The following is a 22,336-nucleotide window of genomic DNA, read 5'->3' as shown; positions in this document are numbered from 1 at the left end:
GGACGCCCCTGTCCACACAGAAGCACCCGCGTTCCAACAAGAAGGGTGGAAGTAAAGCCCCAGAGAGACCAGGGTGGATGCAGGGCGGGGCCCAGGAAGCCGGTGTATCAGCAGGAGGCGGGAGCCCGCAGGGTGCCCATGGGCTCCCTCTGAGCCCGTGGAACCCGGGCCACACCTGTGGGTGGGTTCCCACTCCGACCCGCCCGCTGCCCGCCTGCGATGCTCCAGCCTCAGAGCTTCAGGGAGTTCCTCCAGTTCGCTGCTTTCGACTCAGTCCAATATTTAAATTTCTAACAACTCAGAAAACCTGCCTTAGGCTCACAGAGTTTGTCGCCCACCTCAGGCCTCCCCTTACTGTTGACGGTTTTAAGCAAGTAACTCCAGTCCTGAAGGAAAGCCCGTTGTATTTCTCAAGGTCTTTTCTCCAAAGTTCTTCATAATTAGACCAGCCCACGCACCCTCAAAGGAAGATGCTACAAACCACACAAATGCCCAGTTGGGCCAACCTGTGCTCCCAACGCAGAGATGGCTCATCTGCGTCTGCCTCTCCCCCGGGACTCCCTCAGGGAAGGCTGACAGACCAGCAGGGTCGCCACTAAAAAGCAGACGAGGGGCCGCAGGCTCCACAGAGCTCAGTCTTGGTCGGGACAAGCCCGGGTGGAAGGACCTGCCCACCCTAGACCCCCAAAGGCCCAGCCTTGATGCCTGGCCATGCGGGAGGGACACCCGTACACGGTCTGCATCGCGGCCCGGAGAGGCCCATTTGCCGCTTTTGATCAGACAAGTGACCCCTGACCTGACCTCTTCCCTCCTTTCTTCTTGTCTTTCTTAACATCCCAATTTGTTTGATTGCAAAACATACCAAAAAGGACACATCCAACTAAGATCATGATGAGGTGTAACGGAAAAGGGGAAATACAAACCAGGCAGCACGGGGACTGCCGCCCTGGGACCGTTGCCCGGAGCCTGAAGGCGCCACGGGGAAGCAGGAGCCCGGGGTCCCCGGAGGAGACACACCTTGGCTGTAGCTTCCACCGCAGCCCCGCCGGTCGTCCTGCAGCACAGACGTGAGCGGGAATTGCGGGCTTCAGCCCCGCAGCTGGGCGGCTCCCGGCACGCGGTGTGTGGCCTCGTCCTCTGGGCGTTGCCTTCGCCTCCCCTCTTCCTCCGTGGGTTCTCTGGACCTCTCTCCAGCCTCTCTGCTCTGAGGTCAACGCTGCATCCATTGTCGCTGGTCCCCAGAGCACCGCTGGGTCCACGGCCTCTGAGGGACTTGCCCATCCAATGCTGTCTGACCACATATGGACCATCGTAAGGGTTTTGCCCGTGGAACACTCGCAGAGTAGCTTCTTCCAAGAGGAACGTGTACATGTGTGAACTTTAAAATATAAACTCCAGCGCCATTTTGCATTACTTACTTTGAATTTTAAATGTCACCTCTAAAAATGTAGAAAGCACTGTTGATAACTCTGATTTGGAGAAAGGAAAAAAAATAGGAGGCCAAGTGGAATTAAATCTCTGTTTCTCCTAAATCATATATTGTGGATGCAGCTGCTGCGGGGTCGGAGACCCCCCTCACCACTGTGAGGAGCCTCAAATCTGGGCCCTCGGACGAGAGGGAAGGGGTCCAAAGGCGGGTGACCTCCGGGCAGTGGGACCTCCGGGCTGGTCCCATGACAGGCTGGGCGTCGTCCTCAGGAAACGCCTCTGGGTCTTGAACGGATGCTCTGAGATGTTTTCCTGCTGCAGGAAAACCAATTCTGGCTCTTACTAGGCTTAACATAAAGGGGTTTTGCATGTGTGAATAGAAACTGGCAGATAAGATGCTTTGGGAGGCAAGCTCTCCACCGCAGGCCCGGGAGCTGCATGGGCTCCCCCGTCGTGGGTCACGTGCACCTGCGGCCCTCGGCCCCAGGGCATCAGGCCGTTGCTGTGGCCGCTGCGTCAGGAAGCAAGTGCTAGCTTTGTTCACCCCCCTCCTCCGCCATCCCTCCCCCAACCCCAGAAAGAGTCAGGGGTCTGACCTCAGTCTTTAGGGGCAGCAGTGCAGGTGACAGCACCCAGAAAAGGTGGGGAAGGGGCTTGTAAGCCCCCCAGAGGGGGTGGACCCACCCCGGGTCCCTCAGCTCCAGGAGACACCAGGACACACGGGTCCCGATTGAGTCAGTGAGAGAACCGGACGGGCCAGACCCGGAGCGGCTCTTGCCTGTGGACATGAAACCAGTAACAGAGGCCCACGTGCACTTTTGTGAAGGGTCAGGGGGTCTCAGCCCCGGCTGATGTCACAGGAGGGACACACCATCATCTCCCATGAAAAGGACGACACACACAGGCCCAGGGACGCCACCAGTGCCCGGTCAGACCTGAATCCAACACTCCTGGCTGATGACTCTCAATGAAAAGATCATCCAATATCAGGACTTGCCCAGGAAAACCTGCCTTTCCTCGACGTTTGCAGTGAGTTGCATCTGGCAGGAGGCCGGTGCCCGCGGAGCCTGACAAATGCAGAAACACCCTGGGACTACGGGGCCTCGTGAGCCCCCTTCCCGCCATCGCCTGACGCCAAATGCTCCAGAATTCGGGACGCGTGAGGGCCCCTGGCAGGCGGGACGCTGTGGGAGGCGGGACGCTGTGGGAGGCAGGACACTAGTGGGAGGCGGGACGCTAGGGCCCCTGGCAGGCGGGACGCTAGTGGGAGGCGGGACGCTAGTGGGAGGCGGGACGCTAGGGCCCCTGGCAGGCGGGACGCTGTGGGAGCTGGACGCCCCCGGGAAGCAAGAACGGCAGGCTGCTCTCTCTCTCTCGTGAAACATCTATTCTCCACCAGGAGACCATCCTGCCCCTCGTCACAGAGGCCCATCCTCGCCCAGACGGAGGCTCCTGGCTGCAGGACAGAGGGCCCAGCAGCCTTCGTGCTCCCCTGGGTGTGGTGGGAGCCCTGCCAGGATCTGGCCACAGACCCTCCCCTGTGCCGAGCCTTCCCAGGCATCTTGAGTGGGCGGGACCTCCAGGTCTCCCCTGGGGACGTGCAGCCTCTGTGTCCCAGTCACCTCGAGGCTGGCGTCTGTTGGCTGCCTTTCCTCCTGAGCTCGTGATTCCGTGGATTTGGGCTGTGGGTGCAACGTGCCTCCTGCTGACAGCCTGGGTGTCCAGACGGGAGCTGTTGGTGTTCCGTGCACGTCTACACCCGCGCTTCAGGCTTCCTGGCCCGTGGACGGTCAGGACTGCAGCATGAGGGCAGCCACGGTGTCCGGCCTGCGGTCTGCCAAGAGGCACGGCGCCCTCCCCTGACCGCCTGCTTCTTCTGGGCAGGTCGCTATTTCTGGCTTCCCTGGGCAGCGGGGCCCCTGGGCAGCCAGACGCTGAGGCCCCCTTGGCACCCAGGTCACTCAGCGCCTCTTCCCGGGTGACCAAATTCAATCAGCTGTTGCCATGACAACAGCGACCTCCTCACCGAAGTCCCTGCGTCGGAGCAAAGTCGGGGTGTAGAGGCCCCAGCTGGGCCCAGGGTGGCTCCTCTGAGCACATCCTCTGGCTGACCGGGCCTCCAGGAATGTCCACGAGGAGAGAAGCCACCTGAGCCCGGACGCGCTGGCTTCCTGACTCCCGCCGTGACAGGCCAAGGCCTTCTCGGGGTGCCTCTTTGCTCCCCACGACTCCATCCTGGAGGAGCCGCCAGCCACCTCCGCTGTCCTCACAGCCCAGGGAGGCACCAGTTGGAGCTGCTCTGGGCCTGGGGCGGGGGCGCCTGCCATGGACGCCCCTGTGGTCTGCGGGAATGGGACCAGCACGACGGCAGACCCCTAGCTCTGACCCCCAGCCCCGTGGTCACAGCCGGTGCAGCTCAGGTGGTCCTACAGGGGACACCAGGCAGCCCTCCACAGGCCCAGCTCAGCCTGTGGGCACTGGCCCCAGCCTGCTCCCCAGAGCCCAGCGTGTCCCCCAGGGCCGTGGGAGCAGAGTAGGGCATTCAGGCTGGGGCATCGAGCAAGGGCTCCACCCTCTGACCTGAGCAGTGGGAACCAGAGCACGGCTCAGCTTGTCCCCTGGGGCGGCCGTGACAAAGTCCCACAGAGCAGGAGGCTGGACGTCCAAGGTCCAGGCGCCTGCAGGTTGGCTTCTCCTGAGGCCTCTCCTTGCTGTGTAGAGGGCCCCTCCCGCCGTGTGCTGGTGCCGGCCCCTTCTTACAGGGACTCCGGTCCCTGTGGTCAGGGCCACCCGAGGACCCTACCCTACCTGAGCCACATCCCTAAAAGCCATCCCCTCCGGGTGGTGGGGACAGCTCAGTCCACAGCGGGCTTCTCGCGTGACTCGACGACTTGTACCGCACGAAGCGTCCAGAGCAGGGCTCGGTGCGGGCAGGGGGTCGGAGGTCAGAGGGGGGTGCCACAGGCTCTAGCCCCTACCTCCCAGCCTGGTGTGCCCCAAGCCCCTCCGGCTCCTCCACCGGCCCTGGGGGTGCCCCTGGCGGGTGTGCCCGGCCTCGCCCTGGGAACGCAGCTCCGACGCAGGGCACTTCCGGGGCTGCGTCAGGGGTTGGCCTCAGAGCCCCAGCGCCTGATGCAGCAGGCCTCGCTTACCTGATGAATAAAAAGACAGAACCTCCCTCAGCTCTGAATGTCCAGCCGGGGCATTCTGCCCTCAGTGTTACATCCTCCAGGGAAAATGGATATCCTTTGAACCCTGACCTTCAGCCCTTTACCTGGGCTGTGACAAACAGTGAAGGTTGTACACCTGGGGTTCTCGAGCCTGTTCACACCTGCTGCTCTTCCCCCACTGACCTGAGTCACCTCTGGGCAGACTTACTGAAATGATACAAATTCTCCTGGGAGACCACTCAAAGCAGCATTGCAGTGGGTGTGAGGCCCGGAGTGGACTTGGGGGTAATCTGACACGAGCCTCATGGGGGCAAGTTGTGCCGTCATACAAGGGCATTTGACAGAAGCAGGAGCCGGGTGGTCCACCAGCACCCCGGGAGGGCGAGGAGTCTGGAGGCCAACAGGCAGCACAGCAGGAGGCTGCCCTCGGGGAGCTGGCCGTCAGAGCCCCCAGAGGCGCCCGCAGCTGGCGGGGGGCCCACGAGGCCACACGCCGCCTGCCCTGAGCGCTCCACAGGTTGGGGACCTTCCCCTGCCCCAGGCCGACCATTTCTGCTGAGACCTGCGAACCTCCACCCGATCCAGGAAATGCTTCCAGCCCCTCGCCGGGCGGAGGCTGAGCCTGGGGACAGCCCGGCCACCTTGGTCACACGGGTGTGCTCTGTGTCCTTTCCAGGATTTGAGGACTGTCCTGTCCCTGCCCCAGTCCCCAGGGGAGTTCCTGCACCCCGTGGTGTACGCCTGCACCGCTGTCATGCTGCTGTGTCTGCTGGCCTCCGCCATCACCTACGTCGTGCACCAGAGGTAAGGCCCGCTCTGCCCCTCGCCTTCGAGGGCAAGCTTTCTCCTGCCCTCACGTAGCAAGGAGTCCAGGAAGGTGCTTCACAGGCAGCCGGCCAGCTTGAGGCTGCCCAGTGCCCAGACGGCGCTGGCAGCCGAGGGTGGCCAAGTGCTGGGCGACACCCTTGCCTTCCACCCCGGGCCCCCCCGTGCTCATCAATTCAGGTGACACGCGCTCTTTCTCCAATGGCACCGTGTCCGTTCAGGGGCCCCTACAGCCCATGGCCTGAGGAAGTTAGAGTAGCTGCAGAAACTTCGAGCAGCCTTGCCCTCTGCTTTTCAGCTACATGGAAGTCCAGCTGGTTTCCTACAGAGCTGGTTTCCTGGCCACGTCGGCCTGGAGGGGCTGGGGCATCACTTGAAGATGCGCTGGGTAATGTGAGGAGGGGTCCCGACCACCATCAGGGTCAAGTCCACAATCAAAGTCATGGGCAAAGCCCAGGCCACAGTCATAACCACGGTCATGGGAAGAGGCTTGGGCATGTCCAAGGCCAGGGTCAGGGGAAGAGGCTTGGGCGTGTCCAAGGCCAGGGTCATAGGTAGAGGCTTGGGCGTGTCCAAGGCCAGGGTCAGGGGAAGAGGCTTGGGTGTGTCCAAGGCCAGGGTCATAGGTAGAGGCTTGGGCACGTCCAAGGCCAGGGTCATAGGTAGAGGCCTGGGTGTGTTCAAGGCCACAGAGAAGCTGTGGTCATAATCACAGCTGCAGGCATAGGCTAAGAAATTTCATTTTGTCCATCGCCAGGGCTGGGGACTGGTCATGGGTATGTTCACAGCCACAGGCAGCGTCCTATCCAGGTACAGGCCTGGCTACAGGGGATCATGTCAGAGACAGTCAATCACAGCCTCCTCCTAAGGTACAGCCTCTGCTCAGAGAGGGAAGAACTCTGTCTGGGGAACCAGGAGGTGGGACTGGGTTTCTTCCCCATCCTCCCTCTGGGACATTGGACAAATCATAGCGTCCCAGGGCCTCAAGGTCCTCGTCTGTCCAATGACCAGAGACCTCCCAGTCACAGTATTCCAGGGCGATTTTCCAAAAAACCACCCAAGGCCACATGCTAAGGTGGATTCAGCGTGTCCATCCATCTTTCCCCGACCTGGTCTCTCTGGTGTGCTTTTCCCTGCCCGTCTTCGTCCCGCTCCGAGGTCTTCAGCCATTCCCCGCGTGGACGGGACGTGGCATTTGGAGAAAAGGGTTCACTTCTAGCTCTGCCCTGAGAGGCCGGTTCCTGACCTGAAACCTCCGTTCCCGCAGCACCATCCGGATCAGCCGGAAAGGCCGGCACACGCTCCTGAACTTCTGCTTCCACGCAGCCCTGACCTTCTCCGTGTTTGCTGGCGGCATCAACCGCACCACGCACCCTACCCTGTGCCAGGCGGTGAGTGCTGTTGGGTCTTCATTTTGCTGCAGACTCTGAAGTGTTTGTCGACTCTCCTCTCAAAGGGGAAATTCGTGATAACCGTCTTGTGTATGAAACCACATTCAAGTGCTTGCTCAGGCTTCTCGTGAAGGGCACAGTTAAGCATCCAGTGTGTCTACACCTCTCCCACGTGAGTCTGACCGATTTGCTCAGCATTTGATCATGTCATTTAGTTTATTTTCCAATCGGACCAGTTTTCTCCAAGGCCTATGGTGACATGTTAATGAGACATTCATAGTCCGGGGCTCATCACAGAAACAGGGACGCGACCTGCCTCTCCTGCAGAGACAGGTGGGGTAGGAGCACAGGGGTGGGACCCCCTGCTCCCTCGGCCCAGGTAAGAGTCCATGGATGTAGGCGAGAGAGCGCCACCGCTGGTGGGTCGCCGGGGATTCGGGGCCGTGGAAGAGACACGCGGGCCCCACCCTCCAAGTGGGACTCGGCGGTCTTGTGCTGGGGAGGTCTGGCCCTCTCAGGTGAAAGGGGAGCACAGAGAAGACACAGAGGGGTCTTCTTCCCACCCCACAGCCCCGCCTGACCTTCCTTAAAAGGGGGGAAAGGGACTTCCCTGGCGGTCCAGTGGTTAAGACTCCACACTTCCACTGCAGGGGGCCCAGGTTTGATCCCTGGTCGGGGAACTAAGATCCCACCTGCCATGCAGCGTGGCCAAAAGAAGGCGGGGCGGGTAGTACGAACTACCCTCCGGTCCTGACAGAGCCCAGAAAGAGGCCCTTCCGTCAACTGTGAGTCAAGGACAGAAGGCCCAGGTGCCTTTGCAACTGGACATCGAGGCCCCTCGTGCTCTCCCCCTCCAGCCTCTCACCAGCCCGCCTACTCCTGGCCTCAGCTCAGCCCAGTGGACAGTGCCCTCCAGGCGGGCAGACCCCTCCAGCACCCAGGCGGGGGCCAGGTGGGGCTTCCCCACGGACCACAGGGCATCTCACCAAGGACTCATTTGGTGTGCGTCCATCTGCTTGGACCACGTGGAGGCAGCGTCTCTGCCAGCACCCACCGGGACGTCACATGCACCCCTCGCAGCCTTGGTTGTGTGAATTCAACAACAGTTTATTGACAGCCGTTAGGGCTGCTGCAGCCCAGTTACCTGGCCTCCACGCCCCCTGTCCACACGAAAAATGACTCATCCTCCTGCACAGACGGCGGCAGCTGGGCGGCTCCTGGGTGTCAGGGGCAAGAGGCTGCTCCCACAGGGACACCTGGGGGAGGAGTCAGGCTGTGAGCTACCCCCCCCCGATCCTTGGGGAGGAGTCAGGCTGTGAGATCCCCCCCGATGCCCTCCCCCCTGCAAACAGGGTGCCAGACCCATGAGACAGGACCCGGGGGCCCTGTGGCCCAGTCTCCCCACTCTCCTCTACACAGAAGAGAGGTCACTTTTCTGCAAATCCATGTTAGGGCCAACCATGCCATTGGGAAGCCAATTCTGCCACCTGTTCCTGGACCCCAGCAGAAAAGTCACCAGCATGTCCCTGAAAACCACGCAGAGGGGCAGACACGCTTCCGGAAGCCTCTCGATAGCGTGGAAACACCCCCTGGGAGAGCCCCGGGAAATCCAGTTTACCGTCCGCTGCGAACACCTGCTGAGACGTGGAGCCATCTGGAAGCAGTGATATGCATTGCTATCTCTATTCCACACTTTGCCACCAACGCTCCGCACGCCAGGACCCTGCAGCGGGAGCCCTGGAACCTGGCGGTGCAGCCAGCCCCTCAGGTCATCACGGCCCTTACAGGCCTGGGAGCCCCGCCTCCCCCAACCGGGAGCCCACCCCAAGACTGCCAGCCCAGACAGAGGCTCTGGGGGCCAGGCGTCCTTGTGGCAGCCGAGGCCTGGCCGGTGCAGCCGGGTGGACCCCGAAGTGTGTGGTGGATGGGGGCGGACAGGCCTGGGGGGTCTGGAGAGGCAGGATCTGCAGAGGTCCTGCTGGCGTGAGACATGCTCGGTCCCCTCGTAGTGACAACCTCATGGCCCTGTCGGGGAGCAACCTCGGTTCTGGAGTCCGTGCTGGCCTGGCTTCCCGACCACGTTTCCAGAAGGAACTCGCTTTCTCTCACAGATGAGCCGTAGGCCAGGTCTGGGGCAGTGAGAACAAGATTCCAGCAGGACGGCCGGCTACACGCAGGCTGGACGTCACTCACCGAGCGCCCAGAGGAGAGAGAGCAGGTGCGGGGCTGGGTGGCCACAGCCATGGGGCCGCTGCTCGCTGGAGGAGAGAGAGCCCAGAGGACATGGCCCAGGACCAGGACGGTTGGAAGGTGTGAAGGCTGACATCCTGTGTCGAGCCGACCGGCCATGGTGCAAACATCTTTTTGGTCAAACCTCTTTCTGCGCGCAACTGTGAGCGTGTTTCTGCATGAGGTGAACATTCGAGCCGTGGCCCGAGGAAAGCAGACTGTCCTCCCCAACACTGGCCTCATCCACTCCACGCGGGCCTGGACAGAAGAGAAGTCTGAGTGAGAGAGACCCCTGCGTGTCCTGGGGCTGGGACCTCAGTCTCTCTCCTTTGGATCCGGGCTCAGACCGAAACCGCACAGTCGGCTGTCCCGCCAGCTGCAAATTCTGGGTCTCAGCCTCCGTGATCACACAAGCCGAGTCATTAGCATAAATGTGGATTTGCTCCGGCCGGCGGCCAGCCTGCCCACACCGCAACAGCAAAAGCTCACCACCACCCGAGGCCTGACACAGACCCTGCAGCCAACCCTCCTCATCCAGGTGTCACAGGGAAATGTGTTAGAGAGACATGAGGAACGAGAGTGGCTCAGGATGGCTGGAGGGAACAGACGGTTGTTATGGCGACGAAACCATGGCTGCGAGCCTCACTGAAGGGCTCCCTGACATCATGGGCACGGGCGGCCGCCGCGGGCCCCGCTAATCCCTGTGCATCCGCACCAGCCCTGGGTCCGGAAGCACGGGCGGCGGCCCGCATGGCAGAGGGGCCGTCTGGACGCCAGGGTAACGACCCTGCGACCGCTCCACGCGTCCAGCCTGAAGCTGGTGTCTGGCAGACGGAGTCCTGCCGTTTACACCTTCTCATCACCCACAAACTTTCAGAGTCCGGGCGATGCTCGGGGCAGACGGGTGAAGGGCAGACCTGGCTCTGCTGCCTCCCTGCCCCCACTCTGGGTTTCGGGTCCTCTTCCCGGCCTGGGACCAGCTCCAGAGGCCGAGGGTGGCGTTCCTTCTAAGGACGTGTCTCTGACTGTTTCTACTCACACGTGATGAGAGCCACTCTGCTGTCCTGCAGTCGAGGGCCAGGCCCACGTGGTCCCCTTTCCTCCTGTTTCTGGTGCGGGGAGTTCTAGCCCCTCAGGTCCTCATGCCTCCTCCTCTCGGCCAGGCTGGGGTGAGGCCGTGAGCTCAAGGCCCCAGGCGCACACGGCCCCACGACGAGGCCCAAGCCAGGCGGAGGGAAAGGCTGGGCTCTCCCCCCTGCAGGGAGCCACCTGAAACCGTAAACACAGCCCGGGGAGTTTCCCACCACCCCACGGCGTTCTCACCCATTATTACGGAGCCTTCTCATAAGTAAAGGCTGAACCCTGGAGTTGATAAATCATTATGATGGTGCGACGTTACCTTTATTCCCAGAATCGCTGTGTTCCTTAAACGTTGGCATCCTTACAATTACAGCCATGTTTTACTTGTCATTGCGAAATGTCAGGTTATTACTTCAAAGGCAACTCATTTTACAGAATCGGATGGAGATGACGGGGTGTGGAATACGTAATCAGCTGAGGCAGATTATTGCCACAGTAATGAGCGACTCCGACTGGCAGGGGGTGAACTTCAGCCTCTGACCCCAAGCGCTGTATCTCACCCGCGAGCCGCAAACACCGGAATCCCGGGAGACCCCGCTGCGCCGTCGCCCCCCCTTCATTTGGTGGGCGCCGGTGGGGCTGAGCCATGCCAACCACACAGACGTGTGCACCCGGCCCACGTGCGGGAGGCTGTGCTCGCCACTAGGACCGTGCCCAGGGTGTTGTTCACACACCTCTCTGCAGGACGGCCACGCTGACCGTTCAAGGGTCCTGGCAGCCCACGCGACTCCCTTGAGCTCCAGCCCCTGTGAAGTGTGGCATCTGCCCCGAGGACCCCAGTGCCCCCTGCCAGTCCCACTTCCTGTCACCACCTCCTGAGGATGCAAGGGGGAGGGGCTCGGACTCGGGGGAACGTGTGCTGGCGGAGGCAGGGCCGGGGGTGGTTGGCTCACTCGCTCTCTCCCCCCAGGTGGGCATCGTGCTGCACTACTCCACACTCTCCACCATGCTGTGGATCGGAGTGGCCGCCAGGAACATCTACAAGCAGGTGACCAAGAAGGCCCCGCTGTGCCCGGGGGCAGACCAGCCGCCGCACCCCAGGCAGCCCCTGCTCAGGTACTGAGTGCACCTGGCCGCCCCCCCACCAGGCCCAGGAGACCCCGGCCCTGGACCTCCCTCTGGGGCTCTTGGGGCCTGAGGATGAGCCAGTGGCTCAGGTGGCCAGGGGCAGGGTGGGGCTCTGGTGCGGGGTGACTGCCCTCTGGTACCGCTGAGCTCCCGCGGGGAGAACCCCGGCACCATGCTGGGTGGGCGTGGGGAGGGATGGCTCCGTGGCGGGTCCGTAGCCTGGTCTGGGCTTTGGTCTATTCATGGGTCTCAGAGAGCTAAGGGGGGGCCTGGTCTCAAGGTGACCGCGAGGCTCGGCCACGGGTTCGGAGGCCCCCGCCAGCCAGCTGTCCCCGATGCCTCCTTGGGCCGCGCAGGCTCGAGGTGGACGTGGTCGGAGCAGGCCTGGGGCCGATGGGAGCCCCAGACCCCCTGCCAGCATCTGAGCCAGGGAGACGCTGTGGCACCAGCCTGCCGGGGCCACAGCAGGAGTGCATCTCACTTCACGCCAAGGAGCGATCTCGGCTCCTTTAGGCAAGGACGCACCTGCCCCAGCACTGGGCAGCCATCTGTGGCAATCAGGGTTTTGCTGGGCTCTGACCTTCAATTTTCTGAGCCAAGACTGAACCCAAATCAGCCGTCGGCAAGAGCCAGGCTCAGATCCGCCTACGTGGCCCTGAGCCTGGGCACCAGCTGCCCAAAGCCATCCGGCTGCCACCGTCTCCAGGACGTCACCTGAGCTCGGAGAGCATAAGCCTTGGCTGTCCACCGAGCTTCCCCAGGGTGCCCGCTGGTGGTGATGTGCAGCTCGGCCAGAGGTCGCCCTGGACACTGGGGCTGGGGGCGGGGAGGGGGACCCTTGGCGTTTGGGAGCCTTTTGCCTGGGATTCCTGAGACGATCCCAACCAGGTGGTCCCTGGGAAAGGCAGCTGCTGCCGCTGTGAGGTTGCGGCCCATGCGGGGGGCACCAGGGACACCCGGCCCCTCGGACCGAGCTCTGTCTGGCTTTGCACTTGGAGGGACGTGGACCAGCGCTCAGTAAGCCCACAGCCCGGCAGAGCGGCCATTCTGAGGCAGATTAAAAAGCGCCCTGTGTTATTTAAGCGGATAGCGACCCCCCGCAACACCACCCCGTCCCCGCCCCCAGGCTTCCGACACTATTTGATTTTCAGGTGGAGCAGGCGCGTTGCCATGTGGCAACCAGGGGCAGTGGCGCTTTCACAGTGACTTGGGCCAGGGAAGCAGGATTTCGTCATCTCGTCTCCTGCCAGGGAGGCCCCAGGTCCCCTGGGTTTAAGAATCACTCTCAAAATGCATTTGCGGGTCTGAAATTGATTGAAGCGCTGCCTGGTTGCTTGAAGACTGGGGTGGAGCTGTGGAGCTCGCTCTGTTTTTCTCTGACAGCTTCAAAATGCACGTGACCCGGCTGGGCGCCCAGCACCGCGGGGCTCCGTGACCTGGGGCCTGGGGTGGGGACTGCCCCAGCCGCGCTGCCACACCCGCAGGTCACTGGGGGAATTTGGCCGCTCCTGGCGCTGGCCGGACGCCACTGCCACACCCCCGCCCCAGCGTCCATTTCCTTTAGTACGAAGGGCCTTGACACTGGGGCGTCCACGTAGCGCTGTGACCCCAGTAGCTCCCTCGGTTACCGGCCTGCCCGTCGCCACCCCGTCCCGGCACGCACACCCGCCACGGGTGCAGATGTCGGAGGGCGGGGGCGTCGCTTCCGGCTCCCCCCATCACCAGCACAGTCTGCTCTCTCGGCCCGGCCTGGCCGGGGGCTGGCGGCGAATGTGATGGGCCTGGGCCTTCTCCAGAGAGACCAGAGGCTGATCGTGGGGACCCCAAAGGCTGGGGGGAGCCGTCAGGGACCAGAGACTTTCGTCCCAGGCCCCCAGGGCTCACATTCTGCCCTCCACGCTCCAGGCCCTGCAGCCTCTGCCCTCAGCCTCCTCAACCGGAAGCACCCTCATCAGTGGGGATCTTCCAACCGGCCCCGCAACAGGCGTCCTTTCCCTGCATCCTTGACCCCACTCCCAAGACTGGAAAGTCGCCTGGGCTTTACCAACAGCAACAGGAAGCTAGCTCCTGGGACTCCCTGAGAGGGAAGCGCCCCAAAAGGCCACGTGCCGCCAGGGCGTGCTGCGTAAGCTGTCAGAACAGAGCGCACCATGTCTTGCTGGACCCTCGGGGAGGGCTGGGCGGCACGGGCAGTGGCCAGAGACCCTGTGTCCTCCCAGCCCAGCTCTGCAGTTTTCCACTGAGAAATAAAAAGAAAACAGTTGTGAAATCCCACACAGATACTATAACAGTTTTCTCCATTTCTGCAAAAACGGCCACTGGACTTCGGATAGAGATTGCCTTGAATCTGGAGAGCACGTTAAGATGTGTTACCATTTTAACATTAGTAGCAGCATCCAATCTGAACGCAGGATGTCTTTCCATTCTTCTTTAATTCCTCCCAGGAATGTTTTACGGTTTTCAGTGCACATATCGTGTGCTCCGTGGTTGAATTTTTCCCTAAGTATTTTTTTATGCTATTGTAAATGGGATTGTTTCCTTAGCTTTATATTCAGGCTGTTCACTGCGTATGTACAGAAATACAACTGATTCCTTGTGTTGATCTTGTGTCCTGCAACTTGGCTGAAATTGCTTACTAGCTCCAGCAACTTTCCGTGGACCCTTTGGGGTCTTATCTACCTCATGTCATCTGCATGGAGGGAGTATTACTTCTTAAAGGTTTCCAATGTGAGTGCTTTTCTTTCTTTTCTTGCCTAATCGCTCTGGCTAGGACTTCCAGGACTGTGTTAGTCCTCTCTCTTTTTCTCTTAGTCTAGCTAATAGTTAGCCAATTTTGTCAATCTTTTTGAAGAACCAACTTTGATCTCATCCATTTTCTCTATTTTGTAATTTTTCTTTTTTGAAATAGGCGACGTTTATTGAGCACATACTCTGTCGCGCTCTACGCTAAAGGGCAGGCACGTGTTTTACGATTATTCACAGTTTGTTTAGAACAGAAAATGTGTCTGGCGTAAAGGAAGTTTAATAATACCTCATAGTTTACACAGTACTTTCACACACATTGGAGGGAACATGACTGTTTCTATTTTACAAAATAAGGAAACTGAGGCATAAAGAGATTTGAGGGTTGTCCCGGTTCATGCATCAGCAGCTCATTAGTGATCGCCTCTATTGTATTTATCTCTGCTCTAGTGTCTATTATTCCCTTCCTTCTGCTGATTTGAATTCAGTTTGCTCTTCTTTGTCCCACTTCCTTACAGTATAAAGTCAGATTCCCGATCTGAGATCTTTCTGTTTTGACTCTAGAACTTATGGCTATGAATTTCCCTCTGGGCAAAAGCTGGTCAGCTTTTGCTGATCCCAGAGGTTGTGGTGTGTTGTGGGGTTTATTCATGCGTCTCAAGGTCTTTTCTGATTGTCCTTGTGATTTTCTCTTCTACCCACTGGTTATTTATGAATGTGTTGTTTATTTTGCACAGATCATTCGGTTTTCAGGGGCTGGGGTGAGTCTCTCTAGAATTGTGCTGAAAGTCTTAGAGACAGCTGAGTGAGGGAATTCCAGATTGACTGCAGGGCCACGTGGCTGAGGGGAGAGAACTTGACTCCAGTGACGGGAAACATACTATTTCATTCCTTCCGGTGTTTGGGAAGCTCTGAGGTCAGGGTCAGGAGCCGGGGAGGGCCTGGGGTGGAGGCAGGTTACTTTGCAGGTTCTGCTGGGGGGCTGCACGGCCAGGTTAGCTGTCTGCTTTCTCTATGTGAGGAATGGAATGGGTGTGGAGTGTGGGCTCTAGGGGAGCACCTCGATTCAGGCCCCGGGCCAGGCCCAAGGGTCACCGAGCAGAGTCAAGGCCTTTACGGGCCTCTCATGGCTGTGGGCTGAGAGTGCCTTGGGTCCCTGGCCCGTCAGTCCTGCCTCAGGGCTTCTTGCTGGGGTGTCACCACTTGGAACAAAAGGGTGTACATTTAGACAAGGGGGTGCTACCCCTCAGCTTTGGGGTTGGGAGTCTGGGGATGGGCCAGACTCAGAGCCTCAGCTGGGCCCAGGATGTCAGCACCAGGACCTTCTGGTTTTCTTGGGGTGGGGGTGGGGGGTAGGCCTTGCGGAACCAGCACATGGGCAGCGCAGGAAGCATTGTGAAGGGCTAGGGGGAGAGCGGAGGTGGGAAAGAACAGCAGGAGGTGAGAGAGGACCATACGCCCCACAGGGGAGCTGCCCAGTGAGGGGGCAGGACTGGAGCATGGACCCGGCCAGGAGCCCGGTCCAGCTCCCAAGGGCCCACCCAGCCCAGCCTCCACCACCAGGCCCCCTGATCCAGGACACAGCTCTGCGCACCCATGACAGGGTCCCCTCACACCAAGATGCCTGGAGGGACTCAAGGCAGAGCTCCCCACTGCAGCCACCACCGCCCAGTGTCCATGCAGCCCTGGTGCAGCCTTCGGTCCCCAAGGTGCCAATGCTGTTTCTCAGAGGTCCCAACACAACTAATAGTGTGTCCACGAGGGACACAAAACCACACCCACACTCCTGTGTGTCCACATGGACCCGAGCACACACCCAGCGCCCTGGTGTGTCCACGTGGACCCAAGCGCACGCCGAGCACCCTGGTGTGTACACGTGGACCCGAGCCCACGTCCAGCGCCCTGGTATGTCCACATGGACCTGAGCCCACACCCAGTGCCCTGGGGTGTCCACGTGGACCCGAGCCCACGCCCAGCGCCCTGGTGTGTCCACGTGGACCCGAGCCTATGCCCAGCGCCCTGGGGTGTCCACGTGGACCCGAGCCCACGCCCAGCGCCCTGGGGTGTCCACGTGGACCCGAGCCCATGCCCAGCACCCTGGGGTGTCCACGTGGACCCGAGCCCATGCCCAGCGCCCTGGTGTGTCCACGTAGACCTGAGCGCATGCCCAGCACCACCACACACAGCAGGCAACTCAGTAAGGCACTGGCACCATCACCCCCACGCCAGTGTCAGGAAGCTGGGCGCTGCTCCACGTTGTTCTCGTCCCCTCCCCACGTCAGGAGGAGCCCCTGTGTTCCCAGGCTCCTCTCCTCTGTCACCCTGGCCCCCCTCAGCCACTGTACTCCCTTCAGACTGCTCTCCGTCCCCCAGGCCTCCCACCCTCAGTGCCCTTCCGTCCAACCCCCATCCCTCCAGAGTCCCCTCCTAACGTGGAAGCACGCAGGGCCCCGACGCCACTAATGCCGGTCCCCAGCCTGAGCCCCCGCCTTCCCCCAGCAGCCCCTGCTAGGACGCCTGCTTCCACCATGTGGTGACGGCCCCTCCCCACGCCTGCCACTCCCTTTGCTCCTGCAGGACCGTATCCCTGGATCCCACAGAATGCTGTTGGCAGCCATCCCAGTACATCTAACAGGGGCTTTGCTGCGTCCTCCCCCTGGACTGAGGGAAAGGACTGCCTCTGCCCCTTTGTCTCCTCTGAACAAGGCTCACAGCTCTTCCTCATTAAATGTCGAAACCACATGCAGGTAAATGATAGTGACTCAGTAAATATTTTTTAATTTGGCCTTGAATGCATAACCTCAGTGCTAATCTGAGCTGGGCGCTGGAGGAAAGCAGTCTGATCAAAACTCTGTTCTGACGTGAGGACCAGAGGCTCAGCTATCATCGCGGCACTCCCGGGGTCCCCCCCTCCACTGCTCGGCATGGAGGCGGTGGCTGCTTGGCTGTGGTTCCACAGAGGAGCCCACACGGGGCCGCAGTGGGAGGAGACCCTTCAAGCTGAGTCTGGGAGAATCTGCACAGGCTAGCACGCTGGGGAGGGGTTTCTAGGAATGTAGGCGCTGGGTGAGGGGTGATAAAGCACAGCTCCGGGAAGAAACGCAGACGAGGCCTCGAAGGGGGCTTGCTGTACTCACAGAGGGGGCCACGGAGCCACGCCAGGCACACGAGGCACAGCCGAGGTGCTCGACCCAGAGGTGCGGACCTTGCTGGGGCCCGGGGCGCGCTGGGGCACTGGCACCGGGGAATTCCACTGGGTGGGCTGAAAGCAAAACCAAGCGGCAGGAACAGGCAGAAGAGCGAGTCCAGGGCTGGGTCTGCCACGCGGGCTCAGCTGGTCGGGGTGTGAGTTGCAGCGTGCGGCTGAGAAGGTGCTGAAGCTCCAAGCAAGCAGCCAGTGGAGGATTCTTCGCACGGGAGCGTCCTCCAGGAGCAGAAGGCACGCAGGGCGCTGCCCAGGGAAGCCGGCTGCGGGCACATTCAGATCTGCCCTGGGGACCGGCTGCACAGGCGCCCCTGCAGCCCGAGCGCCACAGCTGGTGACCTCCAGACCTGCCATTGGCACAAGTGTCCATTGGCACATGGAACACGCTCATCAGTCAGTGATATGGGGAACCACCGAGACCCAGGTCCCCAGCCGCCAGCCTCAGGGAGCAGAGCCGGCCTGCTGGTCAGCACTTCCGAGTGTCAGCGGGGAGGAGAGGGAGAAAGCTGGGGAGGTAGAGCCTGGCTGAGAGACACAAACAGAGAAAATGAGGCAGGTGTCCACACTGAGGGCCAGGGGGCCATGGCTCGGCCACTGCTGAGAGGCCACCACCACGAGGAGGGCTTGGCTCCCAAACTTCACGACTGTGTGTCTCTTTAGCCTTGTTCAGGCCCTTCTCTGTCCACGTCTCTACCTTCCCTGCCTGTGTCATCCCCACGGAAGGAGCCGCGTGTAACCTGGTGATCGTGGGTCTCCAAGCCCAGCCACTCGTGGGCTGTTCAGCCAGCACCGGGGGAGCCACTGGAACAGCTGTGCAGGGCACCGTCCGCAGCCTCTGTGGATGGGCTGGGCGGCCAAGGCCCCTCCGCCAGGGTCTCTGGGTGGAGAGACCTCTCCACCTCTCCCGCTCCCTTAGCCTCAGTCCATTTGGGTGGCGAAAACAAAACTCCACAGGCCGGCAGCTTAAACGACAGACACTTGTTTCCCACGGTCTGGAGGCCAGCCGTCCAGCACAAAGGCACCAGCAGCTTCGGTGTCTCGTGAGGACCAGCTTCCTGGTTCCTAGATGTCCGTCTTCTCGCTGCGACCTGACACGGCAGAAGGGGCTGGGAGCTCTCTGGGGTCTCTCATACGGCGCTAATCCCATTTGTGAGGGCTCCACTCACACGACCAAGGCCCCTCCTAATCCCACCACTTGGGTTTAGGATTTCAATGGGAACGGGGGACATTCAGTCCACAGCCGTCGGCCAGAGCAAGTCGACCTCACAATCAAACGCGCTTCTTGCTGCGGTTTCACCGAAGCTCAGGGGCTCATTCCCAATTCAGCTGCATATAATTACACGCTAACTTTGCAATCTGTTCTGCCCTTTCTGCTAAAGTGCGCCTAGGTGGTTTCCTCTTACTTAAGGTCAGCTGGTGGTTTTCTCATCTGGAAACTGCAGTTGGCGCTGGTGCTGAGGTGCCTACACCCTGGATGACAGGCGCCTGCAGGTCATCCATTAGCCCACGTGCAGTCGGCCCCGACCCTGGACGGCCCTGCCTGGTGGAGGGATAGTTCCCTGGGGCTCCCTCTGCCAGGAACCCCTTCTCGCAGCAGTGATTAAAGACGGCCGGGGGCTTGGGACATGCTCGGCAAGCCCTGGGCCAGCCGGAACCACACAACCCCCCGGCACGGCCACGGGGGCAGAGGGCTCCGGGGCCGTCGGTGAACCGAGCAGGACCCTCCAAGCCTGACCCCCGGGGCCCCGTGAGGCCACACCTGGGATCACGTCCTGGCTCACAGACCTGGCCCAGGAACACAGGGCTCCTTCTAGGTGAAAGCAACCACGCGGCCCCACGTGCCAGCGCATCACTGAGAGAAGCATGGCAGCTGGGGTGTGGTTTCATGCTGGTCATCGTAAAGTGCCCTGGCTACATGTTAAACGCAGGGCACACGCTGAACAGGAGATGGTCTTGGAGCGTCTGCATGGCATAGTCAGGGCTCGGACAGGCGTCCCTCACCGTGTGGCCCTGAGGCCTTCAGCCACCAGCTTTGCTCCAGGCCTCAAATCCTCAAGGGTTATCATCTTCCTCCACTGCGGTCAGTGCAAGCTGGACGTGAGGGTCTGCATCTCAGAGGCACATCGCTGGCTCTAAAAGCCACACACCTGGGCAATGGATGTGGACGTCTCTCTCCCCTGAGTTGAAATCATCAACCTGATCTCTCGCGTTTCAGAAGTCCTGAGCAACACAAGGAACGCTAACTGCACCAGGAGATGATGGACACCGGGTCTGAAGGGCGGTGCCTGGGCAGGTTCACAGGTCATCCTCACTCCAGCTTCCACCCCCCCGCCGACTGCATCTCCCTGGCTCAAGGACACAGGGAGGCCTGGCAGCAGTGACCCCCATGAGAGTCGTTCACATCCGCTCTTCATGTCAGCGCGTCTCGTCCATAAAGACCCAGGCTCCACGAGGGCGCAGACCAGCCAGGGTCTGTCGGCTGACGGTGGTTCCTCAGGCTGTCCTGGGGGAGGGTGCCTTCAGCACGTCTGGCCCCGGACAGTGGACCGACTGTCCAGCGGGGCGAGGGGGACTCATGGCCCTCACCGCGCGGTCAGGACCCTCATCACAGCCTGACGCGGCTTCTCCCAGGTCCTTTCTGGGGGCTCCTTCACCCACTGGTCTCTTCTGGTGGCCGAGCCGCAGAGGGAGAAACTGGCCTCTGCTGGCCTCCATCCTCTCTTGTGGCCCTTTGGACTCTCGGGGAAGCGTTGCTCCCCCTTGACCTGGAAAGAGGGTCCTCCGCTCAGCTCAGCTGACACAGGAAGGGCACTGGGGAGGCCGCGGGGATTTCAAAGTCAGGTTTCCCTGCAGCCCTGGAGGCTTGCGGATTACTAGCCGAAAAGCGGAAAGAGGGGACTCGTAAACAAAAGCCCATTTAAAATACTGAAGCTCAAGTGGATGGGGCCTGCGCTGCGGGAGCCAGAAACCCCAGTGGCCTGAGCTCACTGTGTGCCCGTCACTGACACCGCACCCTCGAGGGCAGCTGGGCCTGCCCGGAGCTGGGGACAGGCACACGCAGGGGCTCCTCACCCAGCCCCAGAGCTGCCCGCCCAGGACCCGAGCGGCTTCGGCAGGGACAGCGCCCTCCATCTGGGCCCTGCGCCAGCTGTCCAGCGTCTCTGTCCCGGGAGCTGGTTTATTCTGACGGGACGCGGGCTCCAGCCAGGCGAGTGTGCAGGGCAGGGCCCAGGCCCAGCTCAGAGGACAGGACGGGGAACAGTCAGGTGCCCAGGCAGGCGGGTGGTGGGGTCAGAGCTGCCGGACCCCACACTCTCCAGGCTCTGTGGCACCCCAGGCTCAGGGAGAGGGCTGGTCCTTTCTCTTTCTTTTCTTCTTTTTTAACTTTTTTTTTTTTTTTTGAGAAATAGAACATTTACACCCCAAATAAGTCTAAAGTATCAGCACAGGTTTATGGAATTTCCGTGTGCCCTTCAGGGGAAGAAACAGGAGCCTCCCCTGCAGAGACCTCAGCCGTGCCCACACCCAGCCCCCCTCTGTCCTCATTCATGACTTTTATTGCCTTTTTTAATAGTCTTACCACCCCTAAACACCAGTTTTGTCTGCACTGACTTTGAGCCGTATCCACATGGAATCGCTCATTTCATATTTTTATCTGGTTTTTCACCACACAGCGTGTTTTTCAGACCCGTCTCTGTAACTGTGTCACCATGTGGCCGTGTGACGTGGACAAATGACCAGCTCTCCTGTAGTCACGCTGCTCCTGGTGGCGCCGGAGGGGGGGTGTGACCCCACCAAACCCCTCAGCCCTTGCCCCTTTCCCTGGGGGAGACCTCTTGGGGGTCCCATCTGCCGTCTCCTGCTGAGCACCCAGCCTCCTCCCATCCTTCCTCTGGGCCGTGCGCCTGTCCATCCGTCTGTCCTTTGCCGTAGGACAGCGCACACCCCCTGTATCACCTGGGGCTGCTGGCGTTACAAACGGCTGTCCCGACTCCTACCAGCTGGAAAGCACCTTCTGAAGCAGGAGTCTGGGGCACGAATGCTGCGTCCGGTTAACAAACCCGTCCTTCTCTACAGATGCCTCGTACACTCAGCTCTGTGATTCCACTGTCACTTACACTCCTGACTTCCGCCCGGGACGGGAATTTCTGGGTGGTGTAAGCTGGGGGACCAGGTTCGTTTCCTGCTCCTGTTGGAAAACATCACCACAAATTCAGGGGCTTAAAACTACCCAGATTTATCATCACACAGTCCTGGGGTCAGACGTCTAAACCAGCCCCCCTGGGCTAAATCCACGTGTGGACAGGGCTGGCCCTTCCGGACGCTCCAGGGTCGAACCCGTTTCACGTGCTTTTGCCGGCTTCTGGTGGTGGCTGCACCCTCGGCTCTAGGCCCCTCCAGCGCTGGGGTCACGACCTCACGGAGAGGCTGCGGCTGTACTGGAGTTGGCTGGTTGGGGTGGGGAGTGGAGGCTGCAGGAAGGTCCATGCGGGGGCGGGGGAGCCGGGGCAGGTGGGGGCGGAGCATCCCCACCGCGGAGCATCCCCACCGCGGAGCGCCCACCGGCCGCAGCGAGAACAGCCGCCCTGGCCAAGGGGCCGGAGGCGGCCTCCAGCGCCCTCTGCTGACCGAGCCTGCATGGCGCCCCGCGACCTGTGCTCGGCATGCCCCCCCCGCCGGGCATGTGTAGACTTGGAGCCTGAACAGCCCAGGCAAAGGCTGGGCGAAGCTCCCTGCAGAGGAAGAGGCGCCCGGGGGCTGGAGGGGGCCTGGCCGGAGGCAGCAGAGAGGGCGGGACCGCTCACCCCGCAGGACTCCAGGGCCAGGCCACAGGCTGGCTCCCGCTGCAGCCTCGCCGTGGGGGGGAGGGTGGTGTCAGCTGCGTGGGCCCCGACTGTCCACCGCGGGCGGGGCAGAGCCAACCTACTGGCTCCAGGGCCCCGGCTGCCTCTCGGCCTCCAGGGAAGAGAGAGGCGGCGGCAGCACTGAATCGCCCCGGGCTGAGACCCGCAGCGGGGTCTCTGGGCAAGCTGTCCCCCAGCTGGCTGTGGCTTAGCCATGTCGCCGGTTTCTCCATCCACCCAGACACCAGAGAAGAGACCACCCTGGGCCCCCCGCTGCAGGGCTTCTCGGGGGCT

At 61.1% G+C, this 22,336-nt stretch overlaps 1 protein-coding gene across 1 annotated transcript in view; it reads left to right on the top strand.

Moving 5' to 3' along the window:
* Positions 1-2,932: 2,932 nt before the first annotated feature.
* Positions 2,933-22,336, top strand: part of ADGRA1 (adhesion G protein-coupled receptor A1) — a 28,874-nt gene continuing 9,470 nt past the window's right edge. Inside the window, exons 1-5 of the mRNA XM_067708969.1 lie at positions 2,933-5,115; positions 5,275-5,402; positions 6,691-6,814; positions 10,559-10,618; positions 11,094-11,239. Coding sequence (XP_067565070.1) covers positions 4,903-5,115; positions 5,275-5,402; positions 6,691-6,814; positions 10,559-10,618; positions 11,094-11,239 — 671 coding nt within the window. The 5' untranslated portion in view covers positions 2,933-4,902. The remainder of the gene's footprint in view (positions 5,116-5,274; positions 5,403-6,690; positions 6,815-10,558; positions 10,619-11,093; positions 11,240-22,336) is intronic.

This window comes from Pseudorca crassidens, chromosome 16, assembly GCF_039906515.1.
Source record: "Pseudorca crassidens isolate mPseCra1 chromosome 16, mPseCra1.hap1, whole genome shotgun sequence".
Classification (NCBI taxonomy): domain Eukaryota; kingdom Metazoa; phylum Chordata; class Mammalia; order Artiodactyla; family Delphinidae; genus Pseudorca; species Pseudorca crassidens.
Note: the sequence above shows the minus strand (reverse complement) of the source record. Positions and strands in the feature narration are given on the sequence as shown.